Source organism: Salvelinus alpinus, chromosome 36, assembly GCF_045679555.1.
Source record: "Salvelinus alpinus chromosome 36, SLU_Salpinus.1, whole genome shotgun sequence".
NCBI classification, from domain to species: Eukaryota; Metazoa; Chordata; class Actinopteri; order Salmoniformes; family Salmonidae; genus Salvelinus; species Salvelinus alpinus.
The window spans coordinates 10,438,767-10,452,517 of record NC_092121.1 but is presented as its reverse complement, the minus strand read 5'-3'; the positions used below and the strand labels follow the sequence as shown (position 1 = coordinate 10,452,517).

At 43.8% G+C, this 13,751-nt stretch overlaps 1 protein-coding gene across 1 annotated transcript in view; it reads right to left on the bottom strand.

Annotated features, from left to right (window-relative positions):
* LOC139565002 (BAI1-associated protein 3-like) overlaps nt 1-13,751 on the bottom strand; it is a 40,607-nt gene that overhangs the window by 11,667 nt on the left and 15,189 nt on the right. Inside the window, exons 3-21 of the mRNA XM_071384975.1 lie at nt 9,453-9,540; nt 8,083-8,166; nt 7,669-7,776; nt 6,799-6,858; nt 5,379-5,445; nt 4,728-4,941; nt 4,547-4,591; nt 4,363-4,440; nt 4,100-4,208; nt 3,107-3,214; nt 2,935-3,027; nt 2,724-2,827; nt 2,357-2,474; nt 1,971-2,095; nt 1,059-1,149; nt 917-973; nt 672-769; nt 481-532; nt 142-293 (exon numbers count right to left, since the gene is read on the bottom strand). Coding sequence (XP_071241076.1) covers nt 142-293; nt 481-532; nt 672-769; nt 917-973; nt 1,059-1,149; nt 1,971-2,095; nt 2,357-2,474; nt 2,724-2,827; nt 2,935-3,027; nt 3,107-3,214; nt 4,100-4,208; nt 4,363-4,440; nt 4,547-4,591; nt 4,728-4,941; nt 5,379-5,445; nt 6,799-6,858; nt 7,669-7,776; nt 8,083-8,166; nt 9,453-9,540 — 1,851 coding nt within the window. The remainder of the gene's footprint in view (nt 1-141; nt 294-480; nt 533-671; nt 770-916; nt 974-1,058; nt 1,150-1,970; nt 2,096-2,356; nt 2,475-2,723; nt 2,828-2,934; nt 3,028-3,106; nt 3,215-4,099; nt 4,209-4,362; nt 4,441-4,546; nt 4,592-4,727; nt 4,942-5,378; nt 5,446-6,798; nt 6,859-7,668; nt 7,777-8,082; nt 8,167-9,452; nt 9,541-13,751) is intronic.

Here is a 13,751-nt window from a genome sequence, read left to right as displayed (position 1 = left end):
AGCATATGGAGAAGTTCAATGCAAGATCAAATCACCAAGCAATAACAACATCTAATCAATCTTTCTGTTTTTTAAAAGTTCAATGCAACCAAGCTGAACATCCACCATCCACCAGTCTGACCGGGGTGTTCACAAACTCACCTGAGAGGGAGGAACTCTCTGAAGCGTTTGAGTATTTTCAGAGACATGTAGAGCTCTAACAGAGTCTCTCCCATGGTCTGAGTTAGCCTGGAGCTCTCCTGCTCCAGAGTGCCACACACCTTCTCCATGGCAACGCTCACGTCGTCCGCGACCTGGGGGAGCACGGGTCAGTCACCCCATCTCAGAGGTCAAGGGTCAACAGTGAGGATACATGCATGCTGAACATACAGGAACACTATATGCATCAGTATACTGTATATCATCATGTATGGATAAATGTCATGTATGGATAAAGATGTTGGCAGGTTCTATCCCTTTTGGTTTCAAAGGAATTCTCACCAGTTTCTCCAACTGTCTATAAGCGATGCTGAAGAAATCCACTTTCACCGCACTGGGGCGTTGAAAAAGACAAAACAAAGAACAGGATTCACTTGCTATTTGACATAATCAACAGGATCCTACTTAAAAGTCAAGTTCGCCCTGTCACCGTCCTTGATTAACACAATAAACTGCAGGGACTGTTTGTGTACCTGTAGAAGAGCTTGTTGTAGACGTTCTGTCCCCTCTGTACATCTGCACACACTGCATCCACCACCTGGACCAGTCTCCTCAGCTGCTCCTCCAGAGCCTATAGAATCGACACACTACAGCTCACACACAACCCCCGACAGTCCCATCCATGTGTTACCCAATAAATGACTGGGAGTTTATATATAGAATGCTCTCTTTATTTGTATGACTTTGTGTGTTATCAATTCTTATGGTGTCAACTTACCCCCTCCTCTGGTTTGAATTGTGAAATTGTGCTCTCGTACCACTCCACTGTACCTTTCTGTTGAAATCAAAGATTGCAGTCACTCGAATTAGTCAGGCAACAGTGCTAACACTAACAGGTCTTCCTTATATTTATGTTGTACCTTGACAACGGTGGCAATTTCCAAATGCAGTTCATTTCGAAGGGGGCACGCAGTCTTGAAGGCCGGCATGGTCTGCATGTGTCCTACACCCCTGAGTCACAAACACAAAGGGAAACATGGGCCTGTTATTGTAGCCCAACAACTCATTACTGAGTAAAAGACAAAAGGCACAATGCAAGGTGATTTGTAGGTAATCAAAACGATTGTTGGACACAAATGTTCCAAATGATTGCTGGAACAGACAATCCTGACTGGCCTAACCTGTCATTCCTGTCAGCCTTTTTACGTTAAGGTGACTGACAGCAAGAACGATTAGTATGTGTTTGAGTACATCTTTTTTTTGTGTGTTGTCTGTGTCCACAATACACAGAGATCTCTGCAGGAGTGTCAATCACTGGGCAGACTTTGAAATCTCATTGGAAAAGGCCCTGCAGGATCTCCATTCATCTGGTCTGTACGACACAGAAGTACAGTGCCCCGTGGGGCTGCTCACAGAGAAAGAGCATAGCAACATGAGCCTCAACATGAGCCTGCTTTTATTGGCACAGTCACCACCATTCAAGTAGAAAACCCTCCCAATAGGCTTATGACTTTGCCACCCTGCCCTCCTATTGGCTTGACTGTTCTAGGTACTCTGTCTGTGGTTTTATTCTAGTGACTTGGTTGAGTGTTTGGTCTGGTATGACATCGCTGGCGAGTGTTTGATGCAGTGAGAGAGGGGGGGGGGGGGAGTCACAGGTGGCTGGTGGCACCTTAACTGGGGAGCACGTGCTCATAGTAATGGCTGGAACGGAATGGTATCAAACACATGAAATACGTCTTCCATATGGTTTAATGTGATTCCATTCATTTCATTCCAGCCATTAATATGAGCCTTCCTCCCCTCACCAGCCTCCTGTGGTATGAGTTTACCTCAGCATGAGCTCGCAGCGTGTGACGGCGGCTGGACTGGCGCAGGGGAACACCTGACGCATGCTCTTCATCAGACACAGACAGTGGTCCGTGTACAGCCTGAAGCTGTCCGACAGCTGCCGCTCCTGAACACAGGAAGTACATCATCATCACATCACTCAACCTCACAATGATCGATCTAGCCAATAACAGCACATTCAGAGACTTCTGGGCTTCAGTCTAGTTTCCAGAAAAAGTACCGCACCGAAACAACCAGGTTTTGGTTGAATAACAGACCCCTAGGTCATAGGATGATGGATGTTGAGTGGTGAGTTAATGAGGTGTCCTAATGCCAGATGAAAGATGATTGTGAGCCAGAGGGGAGCAGTAGGAGACAGTAGGCTTACCAGGTCTCCCTGCACAGCTTGGGGATCCCACTCTGCATCGATGGTCCTCAGGAGCCTCAGCAGCAGAGTGTAGCACATCCTCTGGGACCGGTGGTGGCTGCTATAGCACTGCCAGCGACTGAAGACCAGAGCAATACATACTACTATACATCTACTGTACATAACATAACCTTCACCTCTCAGCTGAGATGAATGGTTTCAGACCTAAAAGGACTAGGAAGGAAAAGATGCAACTCATAATTAAAAATGTGGTACTTTATTGGCACAGGCTCCACCAGCTTGGCATAATTTAGATTTTCTCATTTGGACCACCGCAATACCTATGGCATATGATCTACATTGAAGTGTTACTATTGTAGCTACTTACATGATGGCCTGTTGCAGGGGCGAGAGGTCAGTTTGCACAGCATGATGGGACAGCACAGTCCATGCTGGAGGACTCACCTGCCCATTCCAGTTATAAGGCTCTTTCTGGAGAGAAAAACAAGATGATTTACATGGATAGCATAAGGAAACCATCCATAGCCATTTCTGTCATTTCACTTGATAATAGAATGCACTGTATAGTAGAGTTTCACCTGAATATGAGCATGCTCGTACTCCAGAATCTGACTCAGCATCTTCTTATGAATGACTTCTTTGGATTCCCTCTTACTCAGTGTAGTGTCTCTCTGGGGAACAAAATGAAATGATCAAGTGACTTGGGTAGACTACACAGGTACTGTGGAGCAGAGAGACTGTAGTAGCTACCTGGGTAGTGAAGAGCCTCAGAATCAGGTGACATTCTCCCTGGACCTTGGAGGCACTGGACCGGGGCTCCAGCTTAAACCACTTGTCATATCCCATCACAGGAATCTCCTACAGGCGAACAACAAACAGGCTAGACCAGGGATGGGCAACTTTGATGAGGGTGGGGACCACAAAAAGTCTGAACTCATCACGAGGGGCCGCGGTTGCTCGCTGGTCTGCGTACCCACATCCTGTTTCACAGCTAATTTCCTGCAATTCTACACATTCTTCCATGGGGTGGAGAGAAATGTTAGCAGTTTTTAATACGATATCTGAGCGAGACTGATAAAAAGTTTAGATAGCTGGCTGCTAAGCTAACTTAGCAATCTATTTTTTTTTTGCTGAAATGGGCTAATTGACTGACTATCAGTGACTGACATAACAAGAGAAAAACTGGCAAAGTTCGAAATTGCACTTTTTCTATTCTACTATTGTAACTCTCAACAGTAAGTTGAGACCCCGACTGAGTTTCTAAATATATATATATAGATTTTTTTTATATTGATCCGAGGGCCTGCCCATGGGCTAGACACTAAGCCAGGAAAAAAGGGTTTTGTGCTCAAACAACTGGAACAGAGGTTCTGCCTTAAATAATAGTGGATTTCTTTAGAGGCGCGACGCTCTCTCCATCATAAAACTATCATTTATTCTAAATCCATTCAAACCGAGTGACGTTCCGGTCTGATGAAGGTGTAGACCGAAACTTCACACTCTTTTATGATGGATTTACAATAAATTAATAACGGGTGTTTGCGCCTCTCTGATAGACAGTGAGCCAGGAACCAAGTTTGGTGGAGTATAATTAATAAAATGTTAGTTAACACTTATAATAGCTAATAGATACAAATATTAGAATAAACTGCATCAAGTAAAATGTATTACTACTGTGTAAAAGAAGAAACATTACCAGTAAACAGCAGTTTGGAAGTGAAAGCTGTAACTTTAAAGAATTACATTCAGTGGAATGTTGATGCAGCCCAGGAAGTCATCAGCATTGTCCTCAGATGATCCTGATGACGACGTCCCATTGGACCGCACCGATTTGGCAATCTGCTTAAAATACCTGGTGGGATAAGGCACTGATGAATACATGAAATATAACACAGAGCAATCAACCAGCACTGCGTCTCAATGACCTGGCAGTCAAAACCTCCATTCACTATATTAAAGGGCCTATTTCACAGACTTTATAATTAGCAAATAGAAGCCTGTTCTACCTGCCCATTCCTCTAAGTCCACTGACTTCATTCAGTTTTTTGCAGGCCTCTGCGACAGAGACGTCATCGTCATGGTCCCTGAGAAGAAGAGCATAGGTTAGTAGGACTGTTGGTTGGTAGGACGTTTTCAGGAATCTGGAATTTGGACTGAAAGTGGAAAGGCCCACACTGATTTTAATCTTACCATATGTCCATATGCAGTAGATCACCGTGGACATCATCAATGTCACTATTGGAAGAAAGAAATATAATAATTTAACATTGTGTAAACAAACGCTGTTACCGTTAGGCTCTGAGACACATACAAATGTCAAGCATTCTGCCAACAACTTCCAGAATCGGCGTACCGTCAGTACTGTACTTACAAAACAAAGTGCTCATTCCAGACTGGGTTGAGAGTCTCTGGCTTGACCTCAGTCACCTGGATGCACGTGGCTGCTAGAACCTCCTTGGTACTGGACCTCTTCTCCAGCTTCTCCTTCCTCTTCCTGAAGCTGAACTTCCTCTCCTTCTTCTCCTCTGTCTCCCGGGGGCTCTGGCCCAGGAGGATTCCCAGCATGCAATAGGGGTCGCTGTACCCTACCCAGGCACAGTAAGGGTTAAACTAATATAGAGACACACTGAGATTATACTGTTAGAATGACGGTGATGTACCTTATTGAGGTTCAGGAATCAAAAGCAATTGATCTGCTAGTAATAGCAGCCTGTGTCCTTTTAGACAAAGTGGTCCAGTGTTGTCTAAAGTGGACAGGGACGTGATGATGGTTCTAGTGTCTTGGTTGAACCACTGTATCATGAGAGGTTTTTATTTTTCTTCCAGACAGAAAGAACAATGTGTCTCACTCAATATAGTTGATCTGAAAATGTTCTAATCTTATTTCAATAATAAACAATTGCATTCATTGTCAATGGGGAGTTGGAGTTGGCAAATGGACACGATGACATTTCATATCCACGCACAGAAAACAAATGCTGCTTCCCATCAATAGCAGTAAATGAACACAAACACCCCTCACCATTTGCATCCTTTGCCATTAGATTTTTCCCTTTCATGACAGACACTCTCAGGGTGAAACTGGCTCTCTGCAAAACAAAGTGCACAAAGTAACAGCAGTACACAGGCTAAGAGTCATGCATTAGTGAGACATCTCGCTGAAACGATCCATAAGCACGCTGCATTCCAAAACCGGGCCTTGAACATGGCAAATAGTCCACTTTGAAAACAACAGCTAGTCGGTGAACTTTATTTTTATTCGGATTCTTTAACTCGACAAATACACTTTCATCAGTGGTGGACAAAATACCAGCAATCACTGCAGTGTGAGAGACGTGAGTCTGTCAAGAGAGAATAATCAATGTGTGTTTTCTTTGTCTGGTGTATAATGCCAGGGCTTTGTGTGTCACTAAGGTGGAACGACACTGCTGTGCCAGCGAGAAACAGAGATCATTGTAGGATGGAACAGTTAAATGGCACAATATGTTCTTCTCTGCACACAACCTTTCAAGGAGTCTTGCAGAAGAGCCCAGCATCTCTTTCAAACTGACATTTGAAAGGTTGCTGCTAGTCAAGGGCATCATACAAAGTGGGCTTTCAGAGATCATTATGTCTCCTGGTGCACAGTGAGCCTCACTATGGCTATCAATACACTCCATCAGCTCAGTCTCTCCGGGTACATAGTGCTAGTTAGTGCTTTCCATGCATTTTACTTTAACCTTGCGAATGCAACATGCTATACACTGAGTATAGAAAACATTAGGAACACCTTCCTAATATTGAGTTCCACCCCCCCCCCCCCACCCCCCTTTCCCTCAGAACAGCCTCAATTCATCGGGGCATGAACTCTACAAGGTGTCGAAAGCGTTTCACAGGGATGCTGGCCCATGTTGACTCCAATGATTTGACACAACTGTGTCAAGTTGGCTGGATGTCTTGATACACATGACAAACTGTTGAGTGTGAAAAACCCAGCAGCGTTTCAGTTCATGACACAAACCGGTGCACCTGGCACCGACTACCATGCCCCGTTCAAAGGCACTTAAATATTTTGTCTTGCCCATTCACCCTCTGAATGGCACACACAATTCAGTTCTCAATTGTCTCAAGGCTTCAAAATCCTTCTTTAACCCGTCTCCTCCCCTTCATCTACACTGATTGAATTGAATTTAACAAGTGACATCAATATGGATCATAGCTTTCACCTGGATTCACCTGGTCAGTCTATGTCATGGAAAGAGCAGTTTTGTAAACTCAGTGTATAGCTAAACACAAAAGAAAGGCACATTATATGGTCCAGACTTGAAGATCCTCACAGTGACAACTCAGTGGTGCTATCTTGTTCATACGGCGTGTGTCTGCGGATGGGAGATACAGGAAGTGACAGGAGAGGAGACAGGAGATGGAAATTGACAAGATGGGAGTGGAACAAAGCATCTCACCTTGGATTCTTGGACTCTCTGCAGAATGATGTCATGTTCCTCCTGACCCATATCAAATACCTAGGAGGGACGACAGTGGAAAAGGCTGCTCTTAGCAAGAGAGCCTCATAGGTCTATGAGCATATTTGCAATACACATCCAACTATACACCTGCCTGCATTTTGACCTGTATGCTTTATAAATCACAGCATAACTTTAAAACTATTTGAAACAATAATACAATGATGATAAGCATTACATCCCTTGCCAATGATTTGCGTTCTCATAAGCCCGATCCAAGATGGCTGTACAGGTTCAATCTCACTATCTTCAAAAGGCCAAAGAGAACCAGGGGTTACTTCAAAGCATGGGGACATGTGCCCTGGTCCACCACCTCAAGCAGAGAGCGACAGAGGAAGCAAGGACGCAGCTTTGGAGTGACAGAGTCTGAATGGATGTAATATTACAGCTGAACATCAAAACTCAGTGGGTCTGGGCTTTGATATTTAATCAGCTCTAAGCCAAAGCACATCTGCTCAGTCTCCTACAGACGTCTCAAAGCAAACATGGCTCTACCGCCAGACTGAACCTCTAGGATCAGTTGGTGAGGACAGAGATTAGAGGAGGGGTTTACAACAGGAGTCACATGACAAGACAATCTGATTTCTGCTGTTGTTTTCTAGGACAGTAATTATTTCAGCTTACTTGGCTCTTTCTGGTCTTGTCTATTTTATTAGTTAGTATTTGAAGTTTAAATTACAGCACACTAGGGTGCGTTCATAAGTGTGTGTGTGCTTATCTGTATGAGAGTAAGTGTTTGTTGGTCTCTGCCATGTGTGTGTGAGAGTTTGGCCAGGTGGGCTGTTTAGCCGATCAAAGGAGTGTGTGTACCTTCAGCAGATAACTGAAGATGTCGCCTTCATTGGTGACGTACTCTGGCGAGGGCACGCCCACCCTGTTGACTACTGTGTAAACAGCCTCTTCATACAGGAGGTCCAGCTGGAAGAAAACAACCTCAGTGAATGCCTTAACCAGCATTTTTCTTTCTTAAAGCAGGGTCACTGCTAAATAAGAGCTGGGAAACATGTCTCTGTCAATAGAATGATGTGACCTTACTGTAGCTAACAATGTGTGAGGTTTACGCAACAGTGTAGCTAGCTACAGCCGTGTGAGGATAGAGGCAAACTGGGTCAGGACACTAGATTCTAGTTGGGGAGCTAGATATGAGAAAAGGCTAAAAATAAGTAAAATACCCCTCCATCGCTAGAGCTTAATGTTCTACCCTAGGGTGCCCAGGCTACTCACCTCTCTCCTGCTGGACCTCTCTGGAACGAAGGCCTGGTCCACGTGCTCTGCTGGTGGTGCGGCTGTGTTACCTTCCCCTTCGCACTGCGGAGACACACAGAGAGATAACTTTAAACCTCAGAGCCACACAATCTCCCTTGAGCAGGCTCCATCGCCATGACTGCTTCAATAAGGCTTGGAAAGGGTTGTGAGGTTAAGTCACAATGAGCTGTTATCGCCAACCAAACACTTTCGCTTTCAAACGCGGCACACAATCAGACAGAGGCAATGACTGCATCATTGATTTTCTTTTTGTTCCCCTTTCACCACTTTAATAGCTGAAGAGGGTGGAAAACAAGTGGTCTCAGATAAACATCTTAATAGCGCCCCATTCAGTACCAGTCTCTTTCCTCTTGTGTGGGAAGTGAGGGGGTAGAGAGCCATGGAGAGCAGCTTCTTGTGACAGCTGAGCCTCCAGCCTTTTGAGCGGCCTTCTCAACCTTGTCCGTCTGTCCCCACAGCCCACTGTGCAACACAGAGTTACGAACGTACCGTAAGCTAGCTCCACAAATAGCTTGAAATGTACCAGACCGAGGGATCCAGTCGGTACCTTTTGGGTGGTTCAACCCATTGGAACGTTGTTAAGGAGGGCAGTCACGTGTGTTGCGAAGCAGAGGATCGTTGGTTCGAGCCCAGTGTGGGGCAGTCGGACAGTGGAGGAAGTTAAGCTGTTAGCAGCACATTAACCCCCATTACATAGACATAGCAGAGAGGACCTGCTAGAGCAAAGTATGTGTATACTACCCAAGACCTTTCCTCTATAGTCTCCTTAAAAAATAAAAAAAACATTTCAAGGAACTTCCTGCTTAAAGCCCCCATGCAGTCTTTTTTATTTTATTTTTAAATCATCACTGTCTAAAAAATCCCTGTGTGTGGTTACTTCATGAAAATAACTCAAAATATACTTTTTATCATTGCTCAATCTGATTGTGTGGGCGTGTTGACACAAATGTAAATATCTTTATATGCACAGCACTGACTGGCAGATAGGATCGTCTAGACTCTAGAGTCTACCCCTTCAAAGTAAGAGGATACATATGCAAATAAAAGATGACTGGTCATTGGTCAGAATATTCAGATCAGATTGGGATGTCATGCTGTGGGCCAAAAACTCCATCCCACCTGAACAGGCTGAAATTCCAGTCGTTTTTTGTTGTTCGTTTTTTAAAGCTCCAAAACTAAAAGGGCATTATCCTACTTTTCACAATTTCAGACTGTTATTTCAACCTCATAGCATGGAAATATCTTCTTTTTTTTTTTTTTTTTACAAGAAAATCGAATTTTTGACTGCACTGCCCCTTTAAATAAACATAAGGAGGTTTAGGGTTTACCTCAGCCTGGGCAGCACGCAGCAGATTCTCTTGTTTCTGGAGGATGCCATTCATACGCACAAAGAACTCTCCATTCCCCTCAGACAGCCTGTAAAACATACAGAGGGATAACACTGTCAATTAAATTATCATTTGACACATTCTGTTAAATATGATTTATGAATTTTCTGTTAAGATTATAGAAACAAAACTGTCCTAAAGGGTCTATATAGAGAAATGCTTTCTTAACCCCTCAGTAAACACTTACACACAGATGCTTCTATCGTCTTTAGTAAATGTGGATGAGCTTTATTATGCCTGGTTTCCATTTAGCAAAAGACTAAAGGAGACCTAATGCTGAGCTGTCAATCACAACCAGCAGCACATACAGTAGTGTATCATGAACAAACTGTTACATTATACATGATTCAGTACCCCTGGTCTTTCACTAGACTAGACAGACATTCCTTCCTGCAGCAACAAGTCTGAGGGGAATTGTCTGTCATTATACAACGGGTGGGTCTAATCCTGAATGCTGATTGGTTAAAAGCGCATTCCAGACGGTGTCTATTCCACAAATTACCACCGGCTAAATCTATGACATTAAAATGCCTATTTACTCTGTTCCATCTGACTGTGCAAACCACCGTCTCATCAGCCCAGGCAGGGAAGTTATAAACTTGATCTCCACTATAAAAAGCATCTAGACATGATCTCACATTTCTTTTACACAAACATTTAGTTTTCAACGGGGAGATTTGTAAAAACCAACATTTGCAACATTGTTTCCAACTGTCCCATAGTAATGAACGTGTAGGGGTCGGGACGAGAGGCAGGCAGCGTTTCTCAGCCAGTCTAAATCATGAATCAGCTGGCATCATTTTTATGGATATTTACAAAGAAATGTCCATAGAAAAAAGGTCAAACAAAATTAAGTGCAGCTAGTTTGCAGTCTTCCCAGCTTCAGTTTCAAGTTATTGTGTTAGCTGTGTTGTTGGCTAGCTCCTCTAAACAACAGTGTCATAACGAGAGAGCACATTTTCTATGCCAGCGAAATCGTGCCTCATTAGCGCATTGTTAAATGTCACTAGAAAACAATATAAACAAATTGCTATTGTTATTCTGTCTGCACTGTTTGACGTGACTGTAAGTTAGTCGTAGTTGGCTAGCTAGCAAGCAAGGGATAAGAACGTTGCCAGCCAGTATGGCAATGGAACATTTAGAACGAACGACTGGGTCGCGTCCATAGATACAGAACAAAAAGACTGAATGACTGGGTCGCGTCTCTGGCAACCTAACCAATAGAACGAACGACCGCCCGGCTTGGGTAGCAACCGTAGATTTGTTTCGGGACTATATCTTGTGGAAGGATGAAATAGTATGAATAAATTCAATACATTTTAATGAAAATATGTCAAACATTATTTGAATATGTTGAGAACCCGTTGTATGAACGTGATATTGCCCTCGAAGCCGGTGGTTGGAGGATATATTGCTACAGTTTGCCAGCCCCCGACTTCGTCTCGGGCCTAACAGCACCCGTGCCAATACATCCTCTAAATAACGTCTTCTCTGGCATTATCACTTAAATAACGTGTGTGTCTGGGAACTTATGGTAGCCTAAGGCCAGTTTAAACAAACAGTGGATAGAAGGTGAGACAGCAGCTCATCTATGTGGTGAATCATTCAATAAGAATCATCTAACTGCACTACACTTAATATGAAGCTCAACAAAGATTCAAAGCCACCCTACCATGTCTGCCATAGAACGTTATTCTAATCCAGGGAAGATACAAAATACATTCGATTTTTTTCTCTCTCTGAGCTGGTGAACTCCTGGACTCCTGCCATTTACTAATTTCATAGCCCCAGTCGCCATGGTGATGAGGCACATTCGTGGTTGGAGGGATTCACTGGCACAGCTGAACACCTTGGAAATACCCCCTCCCTTTCTCCCCTCCCCTCTTTTCCTCCCTCCCCTGACTAGAGGAGTGTTCTGGAATGAGTTGTATGGCAGAGCACCAGGAGCAACAATACAGGCCTGACACCTCCACCCCACCCCTCTGCCCCCCACCTGTCTCCTAGCCCAGACCCCCTGTCTCATTATGCAGAGAGAGGACAGAGGAGCTGTCCACATGGCCCCCTCTCAGTCACGCACCTTTATTAACGCTGCCTGTCACATCACAGCGGGTGCGTGGCAGTCTGCTGGCAGCCGACACAGCGCCCACTGATCTCCCCATGCATTGCATTCCACGCCCCTGTCTGAGACAGTGTCTCCAGGGAGCAGGAGGTAGTGGGTGGTAACACCCCTGATTATTTGTGGCCAGGGTACGTTTAGTGCGGGATGAAGATGACAGAGGAATGAGGATGTCTGTCTGTCTTTACAATGGAAGCTGGACAGAATCCCCAAAGAGCTAAAATACCTCATTTCTGTATACATCTAATTAATGAGCATGAAAAACATTCCTTCAATACAGTGACAGAATTCAAAGTACAGATATTTTATTTATGTTGGAAAATGGTAGTCTTGTAACGTGTCAGCCCCATTAAATAGGTACTTTCATATCTGACAGCTAGCCTGACGTTTTTGTGAAGCAACATGAAGGCATGCCAAGCTTGTCTGCTTTGTTACCAGGTTGGTTACATCATGAGTCATGTGGTGATTAAATAGGTTATTTGAGTCTATCAACATTTAACACTATGTATCCAAAACAAGACTTTGGCTCAATGTTCAGTGTACCACCGGCACCTTTCGCTTTTAACCTTTGTAATTGTATTTTCTGACGTTTGGGTTCTCTTTGCAGATTTGTGATTAAGAAAAACCCACAATCACAAATTATAGGGGTCTGCGTGAGTCAGTCAATCTCTTTCTCTCTCCCTCTCTGTCTCCCTCCTCTCTCTCTCCCTCTCCCTCTGTCTCTCACTCGCTCTCTCTATCTCTCTCTCTGTATTTATCTCTCTCACACACGCACACAAGCACGCACGGACACACACAATTTTATGTTGCTAGGAAACAGCTTCTTACAATACAGTTTTATTAATATTCCATTTTATTTTGAATATTTATTCAAAAGCTTTGCTCATGTTTTGCTGTCTAAAAGGTGAATTATGAGATGAAACAGGCAACTAGACATGCAGACTCAGACGAACATATACAGATGAATACAGAGGAATACTTCATGTGTTTGGGTATATGCTGAAACATGACAGAAAAAAAATAACAATTTTACAAATAAATGTTTTCTCTTACATGTATCTTACATAGCCTGTGTCCCCATATGAATAGACATCATGAGGGTTATGAGGATGCAGCTTCAGAAAGTATTTCCCAAAACACCACATAGAGAATGTTTGCTAGGTGTGAGTGTTCCGGTCTTTTCTGCATTCTTTAATATTAATGATAATGAATTAAGACATTCAAATCCCTCTAATGGTGTTACAAATCAATGAGCTGGGAATAATCCGGTAATGCCTGAATAATGATGGCCCGTGTTTAAGGTGAGGACAGGACTTTGAAAAGAGCAAGTCATAGTCATTAGAAAATACAATCACCCTCAGGAAATGTCTGTCTATTGGTTAATAATCTCCTCTTCGGGATACATTTCCTCACTGGGGATCTACAGTACTTCCTACATGTGATGTCTCTTTACGCACGACTAACATATAATGACTTCCTTCCAACCATGGATGAGAACCTACATTGTGATGATTTAATTCTGAATGAAGAAACAACCGCTTATAATCTTTCCCCCCATGTGTGTTTGTCTCTGACCTGGAACTGACGTTACGTCAGACACCCATCTGGGTAATTTACACCCTGGGTCGTCTACACTGGGCTGGGCACTGGTGCTTTAGCCATGCCTCATTTGCATCCTTGGTATTAATGAGCGCCAGTGTGGATCATAGGTGTCGGCTCTCTCTCTATCCCTCTCTATGGCTAATGGACACAAACAGGCTTTCATGCAACCTAATGATGAGCGGCCAGCGGCTCAGTCAGACTTCACTCAGGGTTCTCTCTAGCAGTCTTCAGTGGGAGACGATGACCATGGTTGCTGCCTGCCTGGCAGAGGAAGACAAGTCTCTCTATCTCCTTCCTCCATCTCCCTCCTCCTTCTCTCCAAGTGGTGATAGAGTGAGTGATCGTTTAGAGCCATCATGGTGACACAGGGGCCAGGTCTAATTATAATCTCTCTCGTTGCAGTCCAGGTAGGTACAAAATGATGGATGGATGGAGAATGTCACATTTTCAGTGCAAATCAATGGGTCAGATTGATGTGATACTGATCCAATTCATCTCTCATAGCTGGGTTGATAAAGGGG